This window comes from Lepidochelys olivacea (genome assembly GCF_965140295.1).
Source record: "Lepidochelys olivacea isolate rLepOli2 genome assembly, chromosome: 3".
NCBI lineage: Eukaryota > Metazoa > Chordata > Testudines > Cheloniidae > Lepidochelys > Lepidochelys olivacea.
In genome coordinates, this window is record NC_140413.1 from 165,551,574 (window position 1) to 165,578,696 (window position 27,123).

Sequence of the window (27,123 nt, forward strand, 5' to 3'; positions counted from 1 at the left end):
CCTAGTTCCATGTGTTTCATGATATTTTAGTATTTAGGCTTCTGATGTCAGCCTAGACTTGAAGTTCAGAGGTATGTGTCAATGATTAAACAACCACAACAAAATGACGATAATCAAGTTTTTCCCCCAAAAATAGAGAAAATGTGAAAATTCAGGTTGTTTCTAATTTCATTTGGACCGGTTTGCTTCTACTTAACTCTTAGGGTCTCAGTATTTATACCTCTTCTGAAGACATAATTAGATTGTTTGAGAAACAAAGCGTGAGTGGGACCTCAAAATCAAACAAATGAACATTTCCTTGGGTTCTTGTTCTTTAAAATCCACAGTACCCACTCCACAAAGTGTCCAGATTAGAAGTGAATGGAGGGAACATTCTGATCTCAGTAAATCCAGAGTAACTTTTTGCTTCACTGGTGTAACTGAGATCACAGTTCCAAATACCTCTTACTGCACTGAAATGTGTCCTTCATCTTTGTGGGATTAATGAAAAGGAGGAGACAGAGAGCAATTTTACAAACAAATTTTTCCACATTCAGAAACCTCAGCTGCATGCCAGTATATGGCCACAGCAACATCATCCCAGATCCATGCCCACAAGTCATGTGTTTATGAATCCATCCTAGAGTTTTGTTCATTTAACTAAATAATGGTATCAGATCAGATTTATTGGCTTCCCACATTAGCTGTGAACCTATTAAGGTACAACTCTGGCCAGACCTTTTTTTGGTATATTGTGATTCTGACATATTCAAAAGCTATCCTTTAAAAAGACATTAGTGTGAGTACCATGGGAAAATATACTCCAGGGATGTAGATGAATTGATATGATTTCCTTGATTGTATCTTTTTATTTATGAGGCATAATTTATGAGTACTGAAAAGCAAACTAAAATGAGTGATGACTAACTACAGCCAAAGTAATAAATCAGTAGCAGCGAAAGGAGTGGTGATTTTGATCGAATCTATTGAATTAGCTGTTGCCCTTAGCCATTACAGGTATTGGAAAGACCTTTTAATATCTGCTTATCTCTCTCGGGGGAATAGGATAACTATATCATTACATACCCATAGGAAGCAAATTATTAAATTGTCTGCTTTTTAGAGTTAAACCTGTTTACATCTCTTATTAATTACTGGTTTAACAGTGCATTATATGAAACGAGCTGCAGTTACATTTTGACATGTTTTTTGATCCCCAAACTGTTTGCTGTTGTGATATTTCCCCCCAAGAATGGATTTAGCATTAGCATGACTTTTAATGTTTTAATAGTGTTTTGCGATTATTAGTCAAGACATAGAGCAGTGTTAAGAGGATCAAGCTTGACCTAACACATTACCGAATCATTAGAATCCACATGCCTGAAATCCAGCTTTATGAATGTGATCTACAGGCTTTACTATGGATGTTAACTAAATGCCAGAGGGGAAGGAGGGTTTTGTAACTAAGGCACTGGACAGGCACTTGGAAAATCTCTGTTAATTTCCTGGCTCTGACACAGACAAGTCACTTCATTTCTTCATGCCTCATCTCCCCAACTGTAACATGAGGATATGGGACTTCCTTTCTCCATCTTCCCTGTCTATCTCATTTAGATTGCAAGTTGTGTGGGGGAGGGATCATTTCTTATTGTGTATTTGTACAGCATCTAGCACAATGGGTCTCTGATACTGTTTATGGCCTCTAGATGATGATGATGATAATGATAATAATAATAATAGTGTTTTGTTTTGTGCTTTGGGGAGAGGCTGATTCATATCTAAAAGTAACTAGGAAGAAAATGACACCCAGTAGTGACAGTCAGTTTACATCACCAGCTAGAGAGGGTTCTACTGTATCTGGCTATACATAGAAGAGGCAATGGTTATCCTGCCTATCATGAGCATTGCCTCCTGGCATTATATTACACCAGAGCACAAAGCAAAATACTATGCAAGTGAGGCCTTTGCCCTAATCACACCCAGTAACTTAATATTAGTTATAAAATTACTAAGATATTTTTCATAGAGAGCTAATAATTTAGTTTAATGAGTTTTATTCCCAGAATGTATGTGCAGTTGTTAAAATACACCCATTGTACTCTATTTGCAAAAAGCGGCCAGTGATTTTGCGGGCCTTGATTTTGGGGTACTCAGCTTTAGACACCTAAGCAGAAGTGCTGAGCCACCTCTTCTGTACTGAAGGAACACTTCTGAAGATGAGGTCTCTTCAAAATGTGTAAAGTGGGCACCCAGAATCGGAGGGATCCCAAATCAGCAGTAATGTCTGAAAACACTTCCTTAAGCAAGGGCCTGATCCAACTCTCTTTAAATTCAATGGGAGATTTGGAATTGACTTTAAAAGGAGCAGGGTTGGACCCCAAGTCCTTTCACACTGTGGAACCCTTGCAGTGCATGTGAGTGGGGCAGAGTAGAGCTGCTCCTCAGCATGGCTTTTGCACATGGAAGGGGGGCTCCCTGCTGGTACTGGCTATGCCAGTGCAGAGATGTATTAGCAATGGACCTGGAAAGGGATTGTTAGATCTGCACTTATGCAATGATTGGAAACATCTACATACGGGATATAAGGCAGGAGTGGTCATTACTCCAGGAGTAGTGGCCATGGAAGGCTACAGAAGGGATACATTGTAGTCCTGTAGCCTGCCTCCAGTAGGGGTGTGATTTTATCTCTTGCACAGTAAAACCAGATTATGTAGGATTTGAAAATTTTCTACCACTATGCTGAAAAATTTAAGGATTTTTGGTAGTCACAGAAATGCACAATTGCCATTTGTGCTGTGTGCACATGGGAGTGCTGTTTGCTAAAATGGTGGGCACTGGCTAAAAGTAGATGTTTCCAGATCCTTAGAAATGCTCTGTTTATGTCCTTAACTCTTTGGCAATGGTAAATCAATCCCTTCCATTGCTGACTGTTAAATTAAAGGATGCTTAGCATAAGGAAATTTCAGCTTCAATAACTGGTTTTTGTTAGGTAGCAATTGTCACCAGCCATATGGGCATCTGCATCAGACTTTATCAAGTTAGTTTGAGGATATCTATTGCATTGTCAAAGTGCTGCCTTGGGAGAACCATGAAGGAGAATTGATCAGCTGTGTTTGTGGTCGTAAATATTTTAGTCTGTGGAAGTTCTTTAACCTCAGTAATAAGAGCAGAGCCTGGGTCATTAGGGCCGCAACACTCAGACATCAAGATTTGCAAGTCCAGATGTGCCTGAAGATTACGGACTATTAATGTACCTGTTGAATCAAGAGCCATCAATGCTATAGGGACCGTTTAAATGGCAGTGAATGCATGGGACTTCAGAGAACCTGGGGTCTAAATGTCTCCTGGGAGACTAAATATCCCTAATCTCCTAAATTGCATGAATAACCAGATGAAGAACTAGGCCGTGATGTGGCTGAAAACATTAAATATTCCCCCAGTAATAGGAAAGCTGTGAGAATGCCATATGCTCTACTAAAGCCAGGTGGTTCTTGCAGAACAAACTTGGTATATATTGATGTTTCCATTGCCATCTAGTAGCTTTGGCCTATCTTGAAGCCATGGGCAAAGAATGGTCTTGTGGTAAGCCACTGCGCTTGGACTCAGGCAGTCTGTGTTCAGTTTCCAGGGCTCTTAGGCAAGTAACTAAATCTCTCCGAATTAAGTTCTCTATCTGTAAAGTGGGCATAATGATATTCCCTGACCTTGCAGCAGTGTTTGTGAGTTAAATTCATTAATGTTGTGAAGCAGTCAGATGCTACAGTAATGAGGATCATATAAGTACCTACCTAGAAAGAACTATTAGCTCCCAGCAAGTCCATCTCCTCCTCAGTTCAGAATTGTTCTTACAGTTTGTTTTCTAGTGTTTTATCCAATCTGGTTTGAAAATTCCCAAATGAATCAGTTTTTACCATTTCCCTTAAGGTACTTCTACAGCCTAATAGATCTTCCTGGCAGGACGTTTTTCCTAAATCTTTCTATTCTCAATTTCATTTTTCAATCCTAGTTCTACCCCCATGTGCCATGTTAAATAATTCCTCTGTATCTTTGATATTTACACTTCACAAATATTAATAGACAGCTATGGTTGCTCCCTTTGTCTCATAACCAAGCTCTATCTGTTTAGCTCATTTAATCTATTATCTTTCCTAATATTTTTTTCTTTCCTCGTAAATCAGTCTCTCTAGCACCATAATGCTTTATGTTGCTTCTCTGAACCCTTCCAAGTTTGTCAATGCCTTTCTGGTAGGATGTTGCCCAGAAATTAATATATTATTCCAGGGGTGGACACAGTAGATCTGTAGAGGTATGGACTTTTTGCACTATGCTCTGAATTGTGTTGTCTCTGCAGAAGCAACCCCAGATTATTTTGGCTGCACTGCATTATAGGGCCACTTAGTTGCAAGAATGGCTCATAAGTGCCAGTAAGCTGTGCATAAAATAAAGCGTCCTTGAGACTGCTCTTTCTTATGCTAGGGGCTAGGCAGGCCCAAGAATGGAGAAAGTGCAAAGATGGCTTGAAACTACCTGTTCCTTCTTTTGTAAATTCCAATGCAAGTGCACAGCCCAGCCAAAACAAAATACAACACAGAACCTTTTGTTTCTAAATACTGCCAATACGATGTGCAGGGACTTAATCACACGAGCCCCATTACCTTTATTTAATATGAGTCATGCACTGAAAATGTCCTGTTTTTGCTGAAACAAAAATATCTCTATTCATTGCAAAAATCTGATATTTATACAACCTTAAGGTTGGAGGTTGATTTCAGGAAACTGAAAAGTGAGGACTGAAACCAGCGCAATGTCTCTGAGAGATCCAGGGAGCTGAGGGGAAGCATAGCAACAGCATCACCCTTGAAAAATGCTGTGCACTCCCCCCTGCAAAGGTCCAGCTCTGCTGGCTCATATACAGAGGTGCTGCAAGGTCGCTTTTGGAAAGGCTAGCACCAGCAGCAGGGCTACATGTATGGAGTCCTTGGGCTTACTGTACGCAAGGACTGTAATTATGCTTGATCCATCTGCAGGGTAAAGGGGTTGGCTCCTTGCATCCTTTCTGGGTCTTGTGCATCCATGCTAGGATGACCAGATGTCCTGAGTTTATAAGGACAGTCCCGATTTTTGGGTCTTTTTCTTATATATGCTCCTATTATCCACCCCATCCCCTCCCCATCGCCCCCCCCCCCCCATCCTGATGTTTCACTTTTGTTGTCTGGTCACCCTAATCCATGCACAGGTGTGGTTTGATCTGGCCTTCTGGTTCTCACAAACACATAGATGACTGTAGGACCCTAAATCTCATGGCAGTGTATGCTTTGTCACTTACCCCAATATCAGATGAATCCTCTTCAACACTGGAGCGGTCTCCTCTTTAATAGCCCATTGCTAGACTTGTGTTAGCCTCAGTATGAACAGCAGATCCTCTCTTTTGAACTTTCCGGGGAGTCAGCATGTTTAAAGGGACTTCCATCTGATCTGTCCAATATACGTATCTACCATCATTTGGGAGGCATATAGTGTGTGAAGAACATAAAACTCTTTTCACAGTACTGCTACTAAATTAACTGGGACTGCGGTTCTTCAAGTGTCAAGAGCTCTGGTTTCTTTTTTCTGATTCTGTGTCTACTCTCTTAACTCAGGGCTGCCTCTCTCCTAGAATGTGTGAGGTGTGAGTCACTCTTCTTTTAGTGTTATTTTGGCAGTTTCTGTAGCCCTTTCATTATTCATTAGCTGAGAAGTCATTTTGCTTGCCCACTGGTGAGGTGCTTTTCTTCTTCTGGTGGTTCACCTCAGCTATGATGGCTATTGGCCTATGTCCTTGAATCATGGAAATGTAGAGTTGGAAGGCATCTCAAGTGGTCATTAGTCCATCTCCCTGCACTGAGGCATGGTTATGTCCAGCCCTTCCCTTTAATTCCCTTAAGGATTTCCTGTACAGATTGAATAACTTTACATATTATTTTATGTTGATGCAAAGAAATCCGTTTTCTTGCTCAAAACTTTAGCTTCTTTGTAAAGACCTGAGTTTTTAAAGAATTGTAGGGACCGTTCCTACGTGGGTAGGGAGATGAGCTCAATGATCTAACTGGCGTTTTCCATCTCCACGGTCTATGATTCTGTGATCTTCATCCATGTCTGAAAGCCAAACAGATTTAATTGCCTTCAGTGGGAGTTGTCGGTACTCAGCTTTGCTGAGGAACTGGCCTTGAATTTGGGAAAGTGGGTGTGCTGTGGAGAATCCACAGACATTATTGCAGGCAGGGCAGGCCCACAACATTTTGGCACCTGAGACGGGGAGCTCAAATGACGCCCCCAACCCCCCTCGCTTGGGCCAAAACTTTGAAAGGCCTCAGTTCTGCCTTCTTCCTGTTCTGCTACCTGCTCTGCTACCTACCCCAATAAAGGAGAACTAACAACTTAAAATGCCTTGTTCAAAAATGTTAAATAACACTTAACTTTCAAATGCCTGAACAGCACATGTAACTTGTCTGCATAGTAAACACTGGCATTTTTATCTGTTTGAATAATCAAAGTGATGCTTTCCGTGCCTTCTTGGTTACAAAGATTTGAACTGCTTCCTGCTGAAGGCCCACAGTCTGGGCCAGCTCATGCTCTATTGAGGTGGTTGCAAGGCCATTGTCATTGTGGAGCGTAGATGTGTTTTTATTAACTTCAGTTTGGAGAAGCTGCGTTCTCCACTGGCAACTGTTACAGGAAGTGTTAGAAGTATGCGCAGAGCAACAAAAGCATTTGGAAAGAGGGTGGTCATCTTATTTGTGCACATATATTCCAGAACAGCCTTTGGAGTTGATGCTGCTGAAATGTATCTTGAAAGGGCTTTCAGTTCGTCACCTAAAATCACTCGCATCAATATCGCATATGTCATCATGTGTCAACACTGTCTCTAGTGCCCTGCATTGGAGGGGGGAGGGATAGCTCAGTGCTTTGAACATTGGCCTGCTAAAGCCAGGATTGTGAGTTCAATCCTTGAGGGGGCCATTTAGGGTTGGGGCAAAAATTGGGCATTGGTCCTGCTTTGAGCAGGGGGTTGGACTGATGACCCCCTGAGGTCCCTTCCAACCCTGATATTCTATGATTGCTGGTGTAGGTCTTCTTCAGGTATAGTGAGGAGTTTTGGAATATCATACAACTTCCCAAATATACTGCTGTGTTCCTTGAGCTGCATGAAACGTTCTTCAACTGACTGTATTGCACTATATAGCACCTGGTTAAAGAAATTCAACTTTGAATTATTGTTTGGGGTCTCTTATGGGATTATCCCGTGCCTCGTAATCAAAATGTCTTCTTCTTCGGTGACTCTTGTATTCTTGAATGGGTGGGAAAATAGCTTCAGTGTGAAGTTCCTCTGCCAACTTCTCTGCATTCTTCAGAACATTTTGAAATACCTCATCTGACTGGTAGGACTGTAGGTATGACTTTGCTTTGCCCAGTTCCATTGCTCCAGATATATCAAGGTCAACACCTTGGAGTGTCTTGCTTACAACATTTATTTCAAACATGCCACAACACTAACCCACACATAAATTTGAGGTTGTGTCTGTTTCTGGTGATTCCATGTCCCTCTGCTACTGTTCTCCCACGAACAGTTCCTGTCATAGCATTATCCTCCATAATGGCAACTATGGCATCATCTATCTTCCCAATTTGCTGTTTGATAGGCTTTATCGCCTCCACTCGACTTTCCCGTCGTGTGGCACTCAGTGGTTTCAGTGTCTGAGAGGATGTTCCCAGATGTTGCTTCAAAATTTGCCCTTGATGAGTTGATGTAGAGAAAAATACATAGATGCTTTGAATTACATTAAAAAATTCAGCAGCCTCACTAGAAGCTGATGCTGCATCACTGACCACCAAGTTCAATGAATGAGAACTGCATGGGACAAAAAAAGCTCAAGGGTTTAACTCTCAGATCCATGTCTCCACTCCTCTGTTCTTTCCTCTCATGTTGGCACCATTATTGTAGCCCTGACCTCTCACGTCAGCTATCGCAATTCCCGTATCTTCCAGCTTTTTAAGAAGCACATTTGTCATGCCAGCTCCTGTAGTATCATCAATGTCAATAAATTCTAGAAGATGCTCTCTGACAGTCACCATTGCAGGGACATTTTCACTAGGTTCTGTTGTTGTTACAAAACGCACCATTAAAGTCGTTTGTTCCGTATGGCTGATGTCAGGTGTGCAGTCAAGAATAACAGAGTAATATCTTGCTGACTTCAGATCTGCCACAATCTTGTGTTTCACTTTTGTTGCCAGTAACTGTTTGATCTCATTTTGAACTGTTTTTCCAAGGTAGTGGTGTGTGTACATTTCTTGGGTGGTGACTCTTCTTAGATGCTCCTGGAGTACTGCATCAGACTCAGCCATCAGCTCCACAATTTTAAGGAAGTTTCCATTGTTTGGCACATACAGCTGATTAGAAGTGCCACACAGTGCTAGGTTTTGGGTAGCGAGCATTCTCACAATGGCAATGACCTTTTTCAGAACATTTTTGCAGTAAAGAAACTCTGATGCAATCTTCTCTTGATGCTGATCATCTATGGTGGCCTTTAACCCTAGTCTCATCTCAAGCTCTTTCCACCTATGGAATGGTCTCTGGTGATTTGCTGCCTTCTCATGGCATGCCAGATTTCTAGCCAGATTTTTCCAGTCCTTTGTTCCTGTAGAACCCAATGTGGCTGGAACATTAGACTGGAAGAGTTTGCAACAAAAACAGTATGCAGCATTCTGGGTTTTTGAGTACATAAGCCATGGCCTCTCCACTTTGTCACCATTGGGGATGTCACGCCAGTAATGTGTTGGATGGTAACTTCTATTTTCATTGTCTTTGGAGAACATGAAGTTTTTCACTTGCTGTGGCCCATGCAGTACAAGGAAGTCCCTCAGGCTGCTGCTCAAGTGGGTCCACAGTCCTGGATCATCTAGACTTAAGGAACTAAACTCAGCAGCAGCTGTTTCTTGCGCCTCCACCACATTCTTCTCTGATCTACACTTTTCTTCAGGAATGTGCATGGTTAGCGATGCATGCATTTGAGATGGAGATATGGATGCTGCAGTAGCTGCCACGTCACTGCACTCTGCCTAACTGGAAGATCAGTCATCTCCTCACCACTCACATTGTCGCTGGGGCTGGAAGGCTCACCATGAACATTTGTGTCTGTGTGTCTCAGGGGAGCTCCTTCCTACTTAGATAGATAGAGAAGCTTCCTTTACGTTCTTTCTTTTTCTGAATGCTGCCCCAGAGGGGCGTTTTCTTCTCTCACTCATGACTGCTGTTCTGTGCCAGCTATAGTGGCTCTCAGCACTCAGCTGAAGGGGACAAATAAGCAGGCTGGTAGCAGGGCCTGAGTGAGGGAAGATATCACTGTCTTAAGGGCCTAACTGGTTCCTACTACTTCAGCTGACTGCCTGTTCTCCTCAAGTGGGTTCAGGGAAGCAGCAGGAAACAGGAAGCTCCCTGAGAAGCCAGTGTTAATCAGTCCAGGCTCCTGGGGGTGCTAGAGAGGTACATAAGAGGCTCCTCCTTCTCTCTCTCCCTGCAGCTCCTGCTGCTTTCTGTTATTCCCTCTCATCTTTTCTCCTGCCTGCCTGTTATCTCTTGTGCCCTCCTTCCTCCAGCACAGCACTCCACCATCTCTGTGCATCTAGAGCAGAGAGAATACATATGCACCAGCAGCAGACACAATTTTCTACACTCTGGGTCCTTGTGGCTCCCCCCCCCCCCCAAGTCTGGCATCTGAGGCAGCCGCCTCAGTTCGCCTCATGGTGAGGCCAGCCCTGACTGCAGGTGAGAGTTTATCCATGGCAGGCTTATTGTGCTAGAGCTGAGGCAGCTTTTGCAGCATGTTTCCGCCACTCCTTATGATTGAGGTCTGTAGGACAGTCACTTGTAACCCAGTTTTTGCCAGTTCTTGGCTGTGCTGTCAGACTTGGAAGCTGCCATATGACCGTTTTGGGTGATTGCTGCTCACCAGTCTCCAAGAACGGGGGCGTTTATGGAGGCCGATTTATGAAGGAGAAAACAAACTCACTTACCTGTGACTGGAATTCTCTAGTTCTCTGAATATATTGCCTCCAGAGAGCTTCTTTCTTTCTGACCCTACTTCAAAGTGCTGTCTGGGCAGGTGGCCAGCAAATTGATGAAGAGGTCTGAAATACTCCTTCTGTAGATGCATTTGGAGCCCCTTCGTGGCTTTCTTGAGACACTGCACCCACTAATGGCTGTACAGATTTTGGCAGGGTTTTGAGTCCACGTACTATGATGTAAGACTTAATGATTATTGAAGCAATATATTAAAAGAGTTAAAGTAACAAGTACCTTATTTTGATGGTTTTCTTCTTTCCATATACTGTAGTCCCCGAAGTCTCTACTTATATTGGTAGTCTAGTGCCATGATCACTTCCCCCACACTCTTATCCTTGTTCTGCTCTTGGCTAGCTTATTTTTTATGGCTTTATACAATACATATAGCAGGTAATGCTTCTGTCTGCAGTCTTTTATGAATGTTATTGCGTGCCCCTTATGTTAGCTGCATCACACCTCAGAATGATGCAGTGCAAATTCAAAAGACTTTCTGTTATTTTGTTTGTGTACAAAAGCATACCACATAGCATTACATTAATCAGTGCAACAGGCTGTAAAGGTTCGTGACTGCTGTGTGATGCATTTTTGAAAGGATCATGACAGAGCCTTCAATTTTTAATAGATGCAATTGACTGCAGGTGCAGATGCTAGCAGTTGGATGTATAGCTGTCTGATTTGCATATACACTCAGGCAAGTGTTTAAATATTAGCATTTATGTCTGCAATTAATACTTATATCTCAGAATCTCAAAGTGCTTGCTATCACTAAATTATCACAACACTCCCTTAAGGAAAGTATTTTTATGCCCATTTACCCTTTTACAGATGGCTAAACTGAGGCCGAGAGAAGTTAAATGATTTGCTCATTAAGGCCTCACAGGCATGTTCCCATAGTTCAGAATAAAACTCTGGAGCATTTCACCCCAAGGTTGGTATTGAGTCAATACAACTGGAGCTCTTCGAACTGTACCCTGCCTAAGAATTTGCCATCCATGAAGAAAATACTCCTTAAAGTGAGCAACTATTGTCAAATCTTTGTAGCCGCAAGGACTTAACCGAGATAGTGTTTGGCCTGTTGCAGTAGACTGAAAGGAGTTTGACTTCAGGAAAACTTCTCTGCAGAGATCACTGAAAGAAAAATATGATGTGCAAACTTTTTGGTATAGGATCTCATTTGTAGTAGAGTTTGCTTTAGTAGTAGTATGTGCTAGCAAGAGTATGAGAAAGTAACTTTGATTCTTTAACTTTAGTTGATATCTACAGTTTTTGAATCACAACACTTAAAGCCCTTGTATGTTTTTGGTTCTCTCCTGCACCTGACCCCTTTTAAAATGTAAGCTCCCTGAACATAAATGTTGTAAATTCAGAAAACTGAAAGTTCTCCAGGCTCTGTTTTAAAAAAAGCAAGATGCGAACTTTAAAAAAAAAAAAAAACTGTCCAGAAGAGATTTTGTGAGAACGTGTTTTACTGTAGTTAGAACTGCTCAACATGAAAGCTTACTAAGGAATACTTATACTAAAAATCACTCAGACAGTCCTCTTGTATTGCCATTTAGATCTATCATTCTGATTGATCACTATGTGGTTGCCTATTATTGAGCCTAATTTAACCCTATACACTCACACATCCATCTATTCTGTCTATTGTACCTGACATTCTACAAATTACTTACTCATGCAAATGATGACCTAAGGCAACCTTTTAAGATATTCGTGTTTAATTATACAAATGGTTTTTGATAAATAAGATTATACATCCTTCCATATGTTTATGCACTCCTTGATGAAAGCAAAATTTAATTTTCATGCAGATTTGTTGGAGACTGTGTTTAATAAGTGCTGAGTTTTATGTAGTCTGCAGATCAGTCTGGTTTTGGTGAAGCTGACAAAATCAGTAGGCATAGTTCATAGAGACGTGCAGTTTTTAATCAGGCCTAATTCAAGCTGCTGTATTTTGAAACCTTGGAACTAAAACCACTCTCTTTGTGCTAGTATAATAAAGCAAATGTTATTGCAAAAATAAATGAATAAAATTAGAGGTGCTGACTTACCCATGCTTTTCAATGTGTTTTCTTTATATTATACTTTGGATTACTGACAATTTTGCCAAATGATTAATTATATTAATATATTTAATAGAGTGGGGTCCCTTAAAAACTTGCCAGTTGCCTTAAATCACTAAGGTCCTGCTTCTGTAATGGGATCAGTGCAAGGGAAACTTAAATCCCATACAGAGCCACATTGATTTAATTGGACCTATTCACAGGCAAAAAAGGCATAACCCGCAGGGATACAATAGCAGGATTGGGGCTAGGTCAGTATTTGCAGTTTGCCCTTGGAATTTGCAATAGTCAAGGGAATGCTGCCCTTTCTTACCTTATCTTAGGTAAGATAAGGCAAGTTTTCTAGGGCCTCCTCTGTGTACAGTATTACATGGCAAACAAAAGTGTCTGTTCTTAAATCAGCCTTGCAGGAACCTCATGAAAATGTACTTGCCCCCCTTAATCATAATGGTGAAAAGCTAGGAATGGGTGAAAGGGGATGGATGACTTGATGATTACCTGTTCTGTTCATTCCCTCTGAAGCACCTGACACTGGCCACTGTCGGAAGACAGGATACTAGGCTAGATGGACCTTTGGTCTGACCCAGACTGTGGCCATTCTTCTGTTCTTAAAAATATTTTATTCCCCTCTTTAAAAAGAATTGATTTGAACCAGAAGAGGGACTAAAGAAATGTCACAAAATTGTCTTAAGTTATAGTGCAGTTTTATCTTGCCACCAGTAAAGCTGTGTTAGCCCCATCAACTCAGCACCTCCCAGGAGTGTTCAGCATCTTGCAGGCTCAAACCCTTCACAAATTGCTCTTTGTTTTGTTTTTTCAAGGTCTGGTCAGTAAACTCTGTGGGCCGGACTCCTAGCAGCTGGGCACGCTGTAGAACAGGCCCTGCCCCTCCTGAAGGCCTCCATGCTCCCATGTTCTACACTGTGGCTTCTACGTTAGCTGTGGTAAACATCAGACCCCCTCTTAAGCCAAATGGGATAGTTAGTCTCTACAGGCTGTTCTCTAATAGCTCCAGAGGGACCGATGTGGTGGTGAGTGTTTATCAAGCTATTCTATTTGTATTTCCAGTTGAACTCTGGAAATTTTTTTAGGATTTTAAATTTGTTAGCTTCTTTTTTTTTTCTTTCTACTTAGCAGTGCTCTCTTCTGGCCGAAGAAGGACTGACGTCTCCACTTAGCTAAATGTTGTGTTTCTAAAAGAATTAACCTTGAGTCCAGAGACTTTATCATTGTGTTATATAGTGAGAAAATGTGGGGGGATCCAATGCAATGTTCCTGGGAGGTTATTGATTACATTGAAATACAAACGTTCCAAAAATTTGTTAGCCCAAAAAGATTAGACAGAAATTACAGCTGATATCCAAACAGCTGCTCCCTTTGGACATTACTGTGTTTTGACTTATGGATTTTAAGGCCAGGGTGGTTGCCCTGAAAAGCTTTCCAGTTGGCACAGGGATAATATTGTGTAGTAGCTTACAAAGTACTGGAAACACCTAGGAATATTGCAAACAGTGTGGTAATGTTATCTAGTTATCCAGTTCAAAACTGAAAAGTTTATAACAACGACCACTGTACATGCATCTGAAAGCACTGCTGAACTCTCAGTGATTATTTTATAGCATTTAAGAATGTTTCAGTCCCCCAGTAGCTCAGCAACTCCTACAACAGAATGTTACAAGAACTGGTAGAAAGATAGCAAGAGGCTTTCAGTGTGTCTCACAATTAACATGTAACAAAGGTGTGTATATATCATGTCTCTAGCATGCAATATGAGCCCTTTCCGTGACCATCCCCGTCACAGCTCCAGGGGTATCTGGGACAGGTATAGCATATAGGGTGTCTAAGGATTCCCTTCTTCATCTGCTCCTTTCAGCCCTATGGTAACTTCCCTTCTGCATAGCCAGCCCCCCCGCAAAAAAAAGATTAAGTGCTGTGTAGGATCTTTTGTGGCCAGTTAGATTCTACATAGAAAACAGAAATATCATTGAGGGGGGAAACCATGGACCCCGTGCTTAATTGTCATCATTGTTCTTCTTTAAGCAGTTTGGGGAGTGTAATGATGTTGTTTAAAATAGTAGCTTTTAGGTTTTAAAAATCCCATGTTCCTTTGCTTAAAGTGTATAAAAAGCACTAGAAGGCCTAGGGCTTTGAGGATCTGAAACACACAATGAGCATCTGACATGAGTCGTTTCTTTCTTTTGGTTTGAGCTGGTAACACATCCACAGTGTCTCAGATCTTTGCTGCACCCAGGTTGGGTCTGAAGTTTAATCTCAGTAAGTCAACTGTTTAGGCAACAGCTAGAGAGTTTGGAGTCTGTGTACGTGGAACCAGACAGGCAATCTGCTAAACAGGGGGGCCTGGCTCTAAAGGAGATGTAAGGAGCCAAGTGTAGCATGGAAATAATTGAAAAGGACAATGTAAAAGGCAGATCCAGCCCACCCTCTGGCCATGGAAGGCCCAAACATGGTGGGCTCAGTGTTGTTCTGCTGCTTAAGGTGGGTGGGGGACAGAACCGGGGGAGCCCATGGAGGGTTCTGGACTGCTTCCCTCTCCTGTGTGCTTCAGAGCTACGCTCCATGGGGTCTTCTTGTTCCTTAGCATACAAGGGCCCTTTGACTAAGGGATGAGTAGATTTGCACTTTGCAATCTAATGCCCAATCCCCATATACAAAGAGAGACTCATAAGACGAGGGGATCACTGCAGGCTTCAGTGAGTTTGTGGAGCAGCTCTGTTTCTTCTCTGAGGCCTGTTACAATGCAGCATCCAAACCAGGTAACTTCGCTAAGTCAGGAAATCTGTATTGTTCAGCCTGGCTTGAAAACAAAAAAGAGTGACCACAGACCTTGGGCCAGGGTAGAAGGTTGTGAAGAGTACCCAGAGCCATACTGCACAAACCAAGGCAAAATGTCACACAAGTCTGAGTAAAGTAAGGCTGATATTATCAGTTTTCAAGTGATGTACAATTCAGTGGCAAATGGGAACCTCCATCCTTCACAAATCCCATTTCTTGTGCTCAACGTCCTCCATGCCTTTGTGTCTATGTCTCCATCTGTCAAGGCTTAACTGTGTTCATCTTTTATAGTAGTATGTGCCCATTCTTCCACTACCCCAGTCTAATCTGGCATGGAAGTGGCTGGGAACACTGTCTTCCTTGCTCATCATTCCTGTCTGTAAGCATAAGCCATCTGCTGTTTGCTGATAGCACGGCCTGACCTTATCCCTCTTACAATGATCAGCTGGGTCCATATCTACTTGAGCCTGCATGTTCTTGTCACTTACCCTTTCATCTCTCCGTTGTCTTTCTCTTCTCATCCCCTCAGACCTGCCGTGTGGCTGCTGTGACTGCAGGGGTGTCTTGCTTCTCCATCACTGAGTGGAAGGCATTATCAAACTCTGACTTTGTGTGCTTTCTGTCTTGTCTTGATGCTCTGTTTCCTTGCTGTCCACCCTGGGACTCTGTGGCCTGTGCCATTTGCCTTGCTTAATCACCACAGCAGGTGGTTACTGTGATTGAAGTTGCTTTTTTCTACATGCTGTTTGATTTCTTTGGATCTGGAAACCATACCTACAAATGACTGCAGCGAATTGGAGAAACAGCAGCTCCAGGAAGCAGCATGGTTTGCTTTTTCCTTAGTTATTTGCTGTTACATTATTAGTTATAGCTTTCCACACAGTTCCTATCCACACACATTTCTTTGTGCTATTTAACTCAGTTTCTCTTTAAAGGTTGATGGATTCAGTTTTGCTGAGAGGGTTTCCTATGGGCTGAAATAGAGGACACATCCCTTCTGTGCCACTTGTGCAGGATATTTGGGCCACTGGCTCTGTGTATGCAAAGATCTCCTGGACATTCATAGAATCATAGAAGATTAGGGTTGGAAGAGATCTCAGGAGGTCATCTACTCCAACCCCTTGCTCAACTAAACCCAACTAAATTGTCCCAGCCAGGGCTTTGTCAAGCCAGGCTTTAAAAACCTCTAAGGATGGAGATTCCACCAGCTCCCTAGGTAACCCATTCCAGTGCTTCACCACCCTCCCAGTGAAATAGTGTTTCCTAATATCCAACCTAGACCTCCCCCACTGCAACTTGAGATCATTGCTCCTTGTTCTGTCATCTGCCTGTCATTCTTTGACAATGTCCACCAACTTTTCAGGGCCAGCAGTGTGATCCTCATAATGCTGGATGTAGAGGTGTTTGTGCATAGCTGCTTCACGAGTGCAGTCCATCACAGGACTTAAACAATGGGAAAGGCCTTGTACAGACCCACTGCACTGGGTGAATTTCACCCTGTATGACTAGATGATGAAAGATAAGGACAAATCTGGGTTCCCTGGACACACCAAGTCAAAGATCCTACCACTTAGAACATTTAATGAATCTGACTTAGCATTTACAGTGCGCTGTGCTGTGTAAAGTTCTCTCTCGCCTTTTACAGTTGTCTGAAGGGACTGCCACCCAGCAAACGATACATGGACTTAAACCTTTCACCACCTACTCTGTTGGTGTAGAGGCCTGCACATGTTTCAACTGTTGCACCAAAGGACCAGTCGCCCAACTAACCACTCAACCAGCACCACCCTCTCAACAGCCCCCTCCACATATACATACCATAACCTCAAGAACAGCTTTTTTCCAATGGAATGCACCTCGGTCACCCAATGGCATTGTGGAAAGGTAAGATTCACAATCTGATTTAAACTTTCAAAGCCAACTCAGAGATTTAGTCATTTTAGATAATCTCATGTGCTGTTTTTAGTATTCTTTTATATATTGGTAAATTATGATGATGATCTCCAAATTGGTGTACATTCCATGCAGAAGAAATCCTCCCAACAAGTGCTTGCCCTCCTTGGGCATCTTCTCTCAAGCAAAACATTGTACAGGTAGAGGAACCTTGCAGTGTCTCCTAAATGTTAATAAACTTGGATTTTGCTGGAGCAATAAGGGAAGTGAATTTCAGAGTCAGGCGATGGAAAACTTCCTATCTCTGCCACTCAGCCACTCACATAGAGAGACTGTTAGCAAAAGCCATAGAAATCAACTGTTGCGAGGCGGGGGTGGGAGAGGAGGAGAAAAAGAAATGCTCTCTGGACTAGACAGGACCAAAGCACAGAGGGTTTTATAAATCAAAGTCAACATCTTCATTTGCACCTTGAAGCCAATCAGTTGCCAGTGTAGTCTATGGCGAACAAGTGTAAATCTTTCCATGCAGCAAGCACACTCAATAAGGGCCCATTCCTATCCCATTTGAATCATTGGGAGTTTTTCCACTATAGAGTAGAGGATCCAGCCCTAAACAGGCAGCAGCACTTGATGCTTCTGAGTGGTTTTCATTGGCAGCCTCAGAAAAAGTGCATTGTACAATTCTAAATTAGTCTGTATTTTACAGCATCATGAGTGTACTCACACCAGAAACCAGATGATCTATGGTGTATTTTGCATAGAAAAGGCAGGTTCACGTACAATATCCTGTATTGCCCCACTCCCCAAATGCCCCACAGCAAGCTTAGCCATCAGAACCAGTGAAAAATCATCTTTAACCATGAATTAACGAGAAGCAAAAAACTGCTGCCATTCTGCAAGTGGAAAACCTGCTTAAGCCAAAATTAAATGTAAAGCTGTTCATGTCGCTCACCAGCACCTACTTCCTCCAATCCCCTGCGCCTAGGTATGGATTCACCTGTGGGCTGTCCTGTTGAGTCCTTCCACAAAATGTCCAGTTTTCAGGACAATGTTGTGTACTGTACTGAGGTTCAGTTCTTAAGCAGTTACTGTAACTAGCAACATGCTCCCAAAATGGTCACCTGTTCCCTCTCAGAGAGGGACAGCATATTCCCCCATCTTCAGCACACCATGAATCCAAGCCCAAGATGGCAGCTGCCTGGTATGTGTGTGACAAAGAGAGTTTTTAAGTCCTGACCTTGCACATTTATATTCTCCCAGAATGGACTTGAAATGCAGCCCTGCTAAGGCATAGCAGGGATTAACGTTTCAGCCTGAGTTTCACCAGGCTCGTAATGAGGCAAGTGCAATTGTGCACCAACCAAGAGTTGCACTTGCTGTTTTGCACCAGCAATAAGTTGAGAGCGTAAATGGCATCACAGATATATATGTCTTATAAATACCAAAGATAGGTAGCTAGATTTAACTACCTAATTTGCAGGTGCAAGCAGTTAGATGTGAATACATCCACAGTTTCATGGTAGGCACAAAATTGCAGGTGTCAAACTACAAGCATAATCGTTTGTGGGCATGGGATTAGAGGTCATCACCCTAAAATCAGGACCAAAGCATTAGAGATTGAATGGGATTTAGAGTGCCCAAAAGCAATGAAGCTGAGATCCATCTCATTAACTAGTAACCAGACATCTAGCAGCCAGAGTGAAACAGTGCTCACTGATGGTTTGTTTGTTCCTCTGATAAGATTTTCATCAAAATGTCCATCTTTTTCTCTAGCTACGAACTCCACATGTACACTGCTTGCCCTCCACATTTACAAACACAAGCAAAGACCTGTAACCCTGGACCAATTGAAGTGAAGTATACAGGTAAAGATCAGAATTCCAATGTGAGTGATCTTCAGCCTTACACAATCTACAACATGAGAGTGGTGTCTTACAATTCTGTAGGCAGCAGTGCTTCAGAGTGGACCAGCTTTACTACCAAGAAGGAGTGTGAGTATATAGTGACCACAAAGAGCAATTCGTGAGTCTGAAATACCCATCTTTCTAGTCTGTGGAACTGTATAGCTCCAGAAAAAACATGTGGATCATTTAAGTCTGTTCCCATCCATTTCACAGAACTAACTACATCATTCCCACTAGCATCCTTCCAAAACTATTCTGAACATCTCTAGTTAATATATCTCAGCCACCCACTCCTGGGAAGTCTAATCCACCGTTTGATTGCTCTTATTGTTCAGAACTGTTTTCTTGGCATCTAGCCTAACCTTTTCCTTTCTTCGTTTAAGATCCTTGTCCTTCCATTATGAATTCTGTTCAGTGGGAAGTATTAAGTATGTCCTATTTTTCATGAATGCATCCTAACAAGGCAACAGTTTAATAAAAAGAAATATGCCCAGTAAAGTGGTAGGCGGGGTGTAATAATGATTGGAGCAAACAAAATAGAAGGGGGACAGAAATTTTAGAAGAATAATGGGTATTTTGCCTTGGCAATCTATATGCTATAACCTGGCAGAGTAAATTTCCTTGGCATACCCCAACCCAAAAAACTTATAAAAAATCACATCTTTAAAAAACCTGTTTACATCAATAGTAACTCAGTATGTAAATTATTAAAACCTAATCCAATAAATCATGAACTTCTATTCAGTTCCACTAAGGTGTTGCAATAAAGTTCAAGGAACTTCACAGTTGTCCTTATGCTGCACACTACAGCCATTCTGAACTCCACAGTGACCCTGGAGATTGATTTTACATTCTCTTCCTCCACAAGCATAGGATTCTGCCACTTGAGCTAAAGGAGAAACTCCCTTAGCTCTCAGCAGTACAGAGCCTATGATACTCAACTGAACAGTACTGATTTGATCTAGTAAAGAGCAGTGCTATGCATTACTAAGTTAATTACAATATTGATATATTCCACATCAACCCCTCCGAGCCACTAAAATCTTTGCATTCATTCTGGTTCATTGTGTCTCCTTCATTAGGAAGAACTAAAACATTTCATTAAAAAAGGAGGTGGTTTATGGGCATTCTTTGTTGTAAGTACAGTGCCAAAAGCATAACAAATTAACATGTCTGCATCACGTAAGTGAAGTTGCTTTCATCGAAGACAAGATTTGGGAACTGGGACTTGATGATATACTAATGTACTGCACTACTGATTGATTAGTCAAGACAGTGAATTATTGTACTTGAATTGCTGTTTGTAAGGGTTTTTAACTATCTCTGAAAATAAACTAATGGTTCAAGAAAAAGCTTTAAAAATGAATGGATGCCAAAAGGACATAATTCACTCTCAAAGCAGTTAGGTTTGGAGAACAAATATATTAACTTCAGCTAGTGCTTTGGGCTTAGTTGCAGTAAATATTGATTTGATACGAAAAATAGCCTCCAATTATAGTTAATAGTAATAAAGATATTTTACCTGTTAAATGAGAGGAAAAATACAACAAAACAAGAGACAATTATACTACCATCCAGGAGACACTAACCAGTGGTGTCTCCATGAATAGGAACCTTGTATGCCAATCAGTGCTTAAAATACACCTGGCTGAAAGGGGATCTATTTCCAGCAAATAAAATTCCAGTAGCTCCAGCCAGGTCACTGAGGGGTGGTCATTTCAGTCCTGCCTGGGGTGAAAACCCCTTAGAATTGGATACTTGCCTGCAGGGGCGGCGAGTTATATGGGCCCATGGTGCCCGTGCTCCAGCAATATTCATGGCCTAGAAGCCTGGCTCCACCAATGTTCAGGGTCAGGTCTCTCCCCCCGGCCCCGCCTGCTCCCCCGCGCACCTCCCCAGGAGCGTCCCCCAGCCCCACGTGCCTGCGCCCTGGGCAGCAGGTGGCCCTCGCTGGCCGCTGTCTGCGGAGGGAGGAGGTGCACACATGATGGCAGCCCCACCCAACACCCACCACAGGGGCGGTGAGGGGGGCTTCCTGGACCTGAGAGGGGCCTTAGGAGCACATGCAGTGACAGTTATGCAGGGTGAGTGTGCTGCTGGGGGGGGGGAGGGAAAAGGGCTCAGGGGAGTCCTCCTCTCTGGCCCCAGCCCCAGGGCAGCCTGCCTGCACCCCAAACCCCTCATCCTCAGCCCAGAGACCTCACCCCAGCACCGCAATCCTCTGCCCCAGCTGTGAGCCCCCTCCTGCACCCTGAACTCCTCTGCCCTAGCCCTGAGTCCCTCCCACACACCAAACCCCTCTGTGTGTGGGGGGGGGGGGGCAACTTGGACTCCTTAGGGTGTAAGCAGCCAATCAGAGCAGTTGCTGACCCAGACACAGCTCTCTCACCCGCCCCTCTGTGGAGGAAAGAGGCGGGAGCAGAAGGAGCCTGGTAGCAGCTCCTCCGCTTTTGTGAGAGATGGGGTGGCTCCTCTGTTCCTCCCCACTCGAAGCGGGGGATGTGCCCCAGGAGGAGCAGAGGTGAAACGCTGGGAGCAAAAATTATTTTGGGGGGAGAAGCCAGTGTTTTCATTTCTGTAGAAGATGAGAGGTGACCCCTACGCCCTCCCTCCCCCGCGCCAATACTTTTTTTTTTAATACCACTTGAAGCTCTGGTGCCAGACTTGTTATTGGAGGGGGGGAGGGATAGCTCAGTGGTTTGAGCATTGGCCTGCTAAACCCAGGGTTGTGAGTTCAATCCTTGAGGGGGGCCATTTGGGATCTTGGGCAAAAATTGGGGATTGGCCCTGCTTTGAGCAGGGGGTTGGACTAGATGACCTCCTGAGGTCCCTTATAACCCTGATATTCTATGATTGAACAGAACATGGTCTTGGCCCATTACACTGGTGTAACCCCAGTAGCATTTTACCAGTGCAGCTGATAGAATATAACTCATTCCTTGTGTTGAATGTCTTGATCCTTAATTTTTGGAAGTCATTTTATTATTAATTATTATGTATGACAATAGTGCCTGTACCCCCCAATCTAGCAGGGTCCCCATTATAGTAGGCATTGAACAGCCATAGTAAAAGGCACTCCCTGCTCCAAGGAGCTTACGCTCAAATTTTACTAATTTTCCTTGTGGGGTTCACTTAGGGTGCAGATACAATATATTTCAGTGTGATAATGGCAAGGGCAGCCTCCTCCTGTAGCCTCTCCTTGGCTTTTTTCCATAGGGTGGGTATGTGTGAGAGAGCCTGTAACACTTCTTATCTGGTGCATTTATTTTGTGCAACCCAGTGAGATGCCTACAATTTATAAATCAGCTGTTTCCTTTTTCTTTTTCCCCCCCGCAGTACCTCAGTACAAAGCTCCATTTTCTGTTGTCAGCAATTTATCCATGGTCTACCTAGACTGGAGTCACACTTTTGTACTGAATGGACAGTTGAAGGAGTATGTGTTAACTGAGGGAGGCCAGCGTGTCTACAGTGGCTTTGACACCATGCTGTATTTACCGAGGACATCGGCCAAAAGTCAGTTTCAATTTCCCATTTCAAGGCCTGTGTTTATCTATTACATGTTAAATTTTACGAAGTTGGCCAGCCATTGCACAGCAGTGGACTGTCTCTTTAGACTTCTAGTTTCCTTGAAAAGCTGATGTTGTATGTATAGTCAGGTACTCTTTATCCTGATGATTGAATGCACTTTTCCATCAAAACTCCTTTAGTACCTACTGTGAGTATAGGAACAGTGGTTATTTGAGGTACAGGGGCGGGTGAGGGGAATTGATTATGTTTCTGGAATAAATTCTACCCATTCCATGGGATGGGTATAGATGGCCAGGAAACACTGCGAGGCTGACCTCCTGGAGTTTACTACAGATCTTCCTCTCAAAAGGAGGAGTGGACAAAGATATGATGTGCCCTCTACTTCCACCATGACCCTTTCAGGGCTCGATTCTGGAAGGTGCCGAGGACGATAGTCCAATCCAGCACATGCTTAACATTAAGCACATCACTCATCTTGCTGAAGTTGATGGGACGATTCACATGCTTAGAGTTAATCACATGCTTATGTATTTTGCTGGATTGGGATAGAGTGCGCAACACCTTGCAGGATTGAGCCCTGGATGAATCACGGAAGCAGGTAGAAGGTGTATCCGCCCAGCCTTGTGGATATTTGGGATCCATAGGGAAGAGAGTCCTTATACCATGGAAGGCTATCACCTCCATGTTGCATCTGTACCTGCTCCTTTCATTGGCTGCACGGATTCTACTGGAACTATACTGCTTTTGATAAAGTGCCATAGGCATGAGAAAATCTTCCTGATTAAGATGCTTAAAATTGTGATAATGCTCAAAATGCTTTCCAAGGAAGGCCAGTCACTGCCAATCTAAATCGATGCTTAAGCTACAAAAATCATTCCAAGTCACACAATTTGGTGGGGCAAGGGACTATCGTGCTGGGCAATGTGTGCAGAAAGTATGGCAGCAGCTGGACAATGCTTTGCCCAGCTGTCTCTTGACAAGTTTTAGTATGACCTTATCTAATATATTTGCTTGCTGGCTGTGCATGTGGGCACAGTGCCTCTCACCTCCTGACTTGGTAAAGAGCATGGCCATTTTCAAGTGCTCCAAACAATTCCTCAGACCAAGCAAAATCACCAGCCCATGAGGAAATTATGGCTCAGTTAGATTTCAGCTTTCAAAGTTCAACCTTTTTTGCTATAACCCCTATTCAAAAAGTTTGTTTATTTAACGGTGGGAAGGGTTTGTCTGGGGGTTTTGTATCTTCCCATTATAAGAAACAGGGCTGAGGGTTTGTCTCGAAGTTTCTTTAAAAATGGACTGTCAGACACAGAACCCAGCATGCGCAATTCCGTTCGATTTGGAAAGGTTATGAGCCTGTGAAAATGTGGGGGTTATAGGGGAACATCACAACTACAAACAAGGCCACTGTAATATACAGTTTAATAGCTGAATATTAGTGAATTATCAGGCTTCAGGGCTGTATTGGGATCAATTAGCGTTGACTGCTGTGCCTGTGGGGAGTCCCATTGTGATTGTGCATGAATGCAGCCGTGCACATTAGCAGCTCTTGTTGGAGGATCAGGGCTGACGTATTTTGAGTGTCTCATTTGAGATTTCTAACTCAGTATTTTGCCTTTTTTGTTCAGCCTTTTTCTTTCAAGTAACGTGTACCACCGATGAAGGGAGCGCCCTCACACCAGTGATCAAATACAGCACGGCTACTGGACTGGGTAAACCTGTAGAGACGTTACCTAGCTCCTACTAATTATGTGTGAATTTGTGCTGAGCAATTAGGTGTAACGCATACTGGATCAGATCAGATTTGGAAATAGAAGTTATTGATCTGGCCCAAGTTTTTCTTGAAGCATTAAAGTATGTGGCTAATGTGTCTTTGTCACCAGCTGAATTTATTCAGGAAGTTTCTCTTTATTGAAGCAAGTACTGTTTTGGAGCTTCTTTTAAACCAATGAGAATTTTACACACAGTTCTTTCCCTCCCACCAAAAAAAAATCAAACAAATGCAAAACCTGCTAACACTGTACATCAGCACCACAGTAGGGATGGTAGCTTACTGCCCGTGTTAAAGCTGAAATACAAAGCAAATCAAAACCCTTTGGGCCCTTTACTATTCCTTCAGAATGTATAGGAACAGCGTCATGATTTTTTTAAAATGCTACATGGTTTGGCGGTGAGTTTCTCTTTGTTAAACCTTAGAAAGATCAACTCCTGACCCCTCTCTTGGTTGCAGGTCTCTTGGGAGGACTGGAATGGGGTGGTGACATCACAGTAAATAGGCTGAAACTTGAGTTTTCCAGTCTTCAGCTGAGGAAGAGGGATGTTGACACAGGGCCTGATCTTGTTGAAATCACTGGAAGTTTTGTCTTTCATGCTGAGGAGAGCAGGGTCAGGTCCATGGCCTGCCCAAAGAGCATCCAAATACAGAGATTTTGCTGCTATTAGATACATAGGAACATAGGTGTAGACCTGAGGATCATCTAATTTAGTCCTGTCTCCAGCGGTGGCCAACAACAGAGAAAGATATAAGAACCCCACAGTAGACAAATGTGGAGTAAGCTGCGCCTCCCCCCCCCCCCCCCCATGTTAGGTCTTATCCTGATCTCTGACAGAGATTGGCTTAAAACCTGAAATACAAAGTTTTAATATTCCTTTAAAAACCTTAAGCATAATAACTCTATATGTTCTTGATATCCATATAAATGTCCACTCCCTTATGTTCTTAGCCTCAACAACATCATGAGGCAGTGGGTTCCACAGACTAATTGTGCATCATGTAAAAAGTATTTCCTTTTATCAGTTTGGAATTTCTCACTGCTGAATTTCATTGGATGTCCCCTTGTTCTTGTGTTGTGCGTCAGGGAGAACAGTAGCTCCCCATTTTCCTTCTCTAGACCATTCATTATTTTATATACTTGTATCATGTCCCCTCGTATTCATCTCCTTTGTAAACAATCCCTATCTTTTCAGCCTTTCTTTCTGTAAGAGTCTTTCCATGTACCTAATCACTCTTATCACCCTTCTCTGAACCCCCTCTAATGGTGCAGGATCCTAGTACTGCACACATCACTCCAGCTGAGGCTGTAGTATGGATTTATATAAAGGCATTATACTTCATCCCTTTCCTTATGCAGCCAAACATCTTGTTTTCTTTTTTGACCACTAGTTATATCTCAGACATATCATCCACGAGACAGATCAGATTAAGGTAAATCACCACACCAGTTTCTAAGGAGAAACAATGGAACTTCCTAGAAGCAGAGCCCTGGCAGATGTAAACAATTACAAATTGCCATGGGGGCCCATTGTTGGCCTGTATCGGAGATTCCTTTCTGCAAGTGCTCATATTAGTTTTCTCTGTGAGCCACATCCAAGTTCCTATTAAACCATCAGTGTGGGCCAGTCTCAATATGCAGGTGTGGCGGAGCAGTGGATTACTTTTTAATCTGCTAGAAGAGTGGAGGATATTGTCAGCGTCCTGCATTAAACCCTTGCTTCCTGAACCAGAAATGGGGAACAGGGATAATCACACTGTGAAAACCCCTTAGGTGTCTTTGAACCAAAGCTGAAATAGGACTTCAGAGCCAAAAATATTTTGTTTTGTTAGACACAACATAGACACCTGATTTCATTTTCTTGGCCAGATGTCCTTTGTGTTGAGGGGTGGTAAATAGATGAAGTTTATTTGTTTTTTTATAACCTAGAAGTGGCTTTGTGGCAAAGGTGTCACCTCTCCTCTGTTCTTGTTTCTGGGGCTCTAGCACCCTCAGCCCTCTTTGAATGCATCGCTGCATATCCTGCAAAGCTACTGTTGCTACAAGGCGTTTCCTCCCCCTGCCCACCATGCAAGTGATTTTTCTAAGCTGTGCAGTGATGTGCACTATGTATTGGAAGGAACAGTGGAACACTGTGTATCTTTTTCATGGCCCTGTCCTAAGCTTTTGATTTTATTTGGCCTCTTCGTTCATCCTAATGTTTTGGCTTTATTGTTTTATAATCTGTGCTGCAGTGTCCACAGTAGCAACTGCTTCTTGTGCTGGGCTATAGTGCTGCAGAAAACATCCTGTCTGCACCTCTCTGAAATTACCCTGAAATTATCATTGTTTCAACTGTTCAAGGTTACTTTGATCAACCTTTTTCGAATCCCCCCCCCCCACCCTTTCCTAGGAGATGCCAGTGCAGTGGTGATTTCCAACCCAGGCAGCAATGCCAGAACTTTAAGCATGGTCTCCTGAGTGCAGTAAGCTTTTTATTACAGCCCACTAGCATATTGAACCATTACACCACCTTGAACATAAGTGCAAATAAGCACACTGTGACAAACTGCTTCAAACTTCTTTCTAATTTATTATCAAATAAGGGGATGATCTATCACTAAACTGCTTTCTAAAATAATGTTTCCCTTTTACCTTCCTGGATTATACAGGTCCTATATTAACAACTCCTGGAGAAAAGGATGAAGCAGAGACTAAATATGCAACATTTTACACTGAACTGTGGTTTGTGATATTAATGACAGTTCTAGGTTTGATCCTCTTGGCTATTTTTCTGTCCTTGATTCTACGAAGAAAAATAAAAAAACAACCATATGCAAGAGAAAGGCCTCCCTTAGTTCCACTCCAAAAGCGGACATCGCCAATGACTGTATATTCACCAGGAGACACCCACATGGTATGTCATGCAAAGCGCAATAATGTGTATTTATATTGTACAGAGAGTTATTGCAATGGAACATATGTTACAAAGGATAATGTTGCAGTCTAAGGGCATTAACTTACAATTTGAATATAGTAAGAGGGAAAATGTACATATTGCTTCACGTGAAAGAGTATCTGTAAGCTACAAAATGACCCAAGCTGTAAATTGG

At 42.7% G+C, this 27,123-nt stretch overlaps 1 protein-coding gene across 2 annotated transcripts in view; it reads left to right on the top strand.

Annotated features, from left to right (window-relative positions):
• USH2A (usherin) overlaps positions 1-27,123 on the top strand; it is a gene marked incomplete at its 5' end in the record, with an annotated part of 586,511 nt that overhangs the window by 554,231 nt on the left and 5,157 nt on the right. For both annotated transcript variants that reach the window (XM_084623291.1, XM_084623290.1), the window contains 6 exons: positions 12,963-13,172; positions 16,580-16,818; positions 18,601-18,818; positions 22,068-22,244; positions 23,888-23,971; positions 26,683-26,927. In XM_084623291.1, the coding sequence (XP_084479417.1) occupies positions 12,963-13,172; positions 16,580-16,818; positions 18,601-18,818; positions 22,068-22,244; positions 23,888-23,971; positions 26,683-26,927 (1,173 nt within the window). The remainder of the gene's footprint in view (positions 1-12,962; positions 13,173-16,579; positions 16,819-18,600; positions 18,819-22,067; positions 22,245-23,887; positions 23,972-26,682; positions 26,928-27,123) is intronic.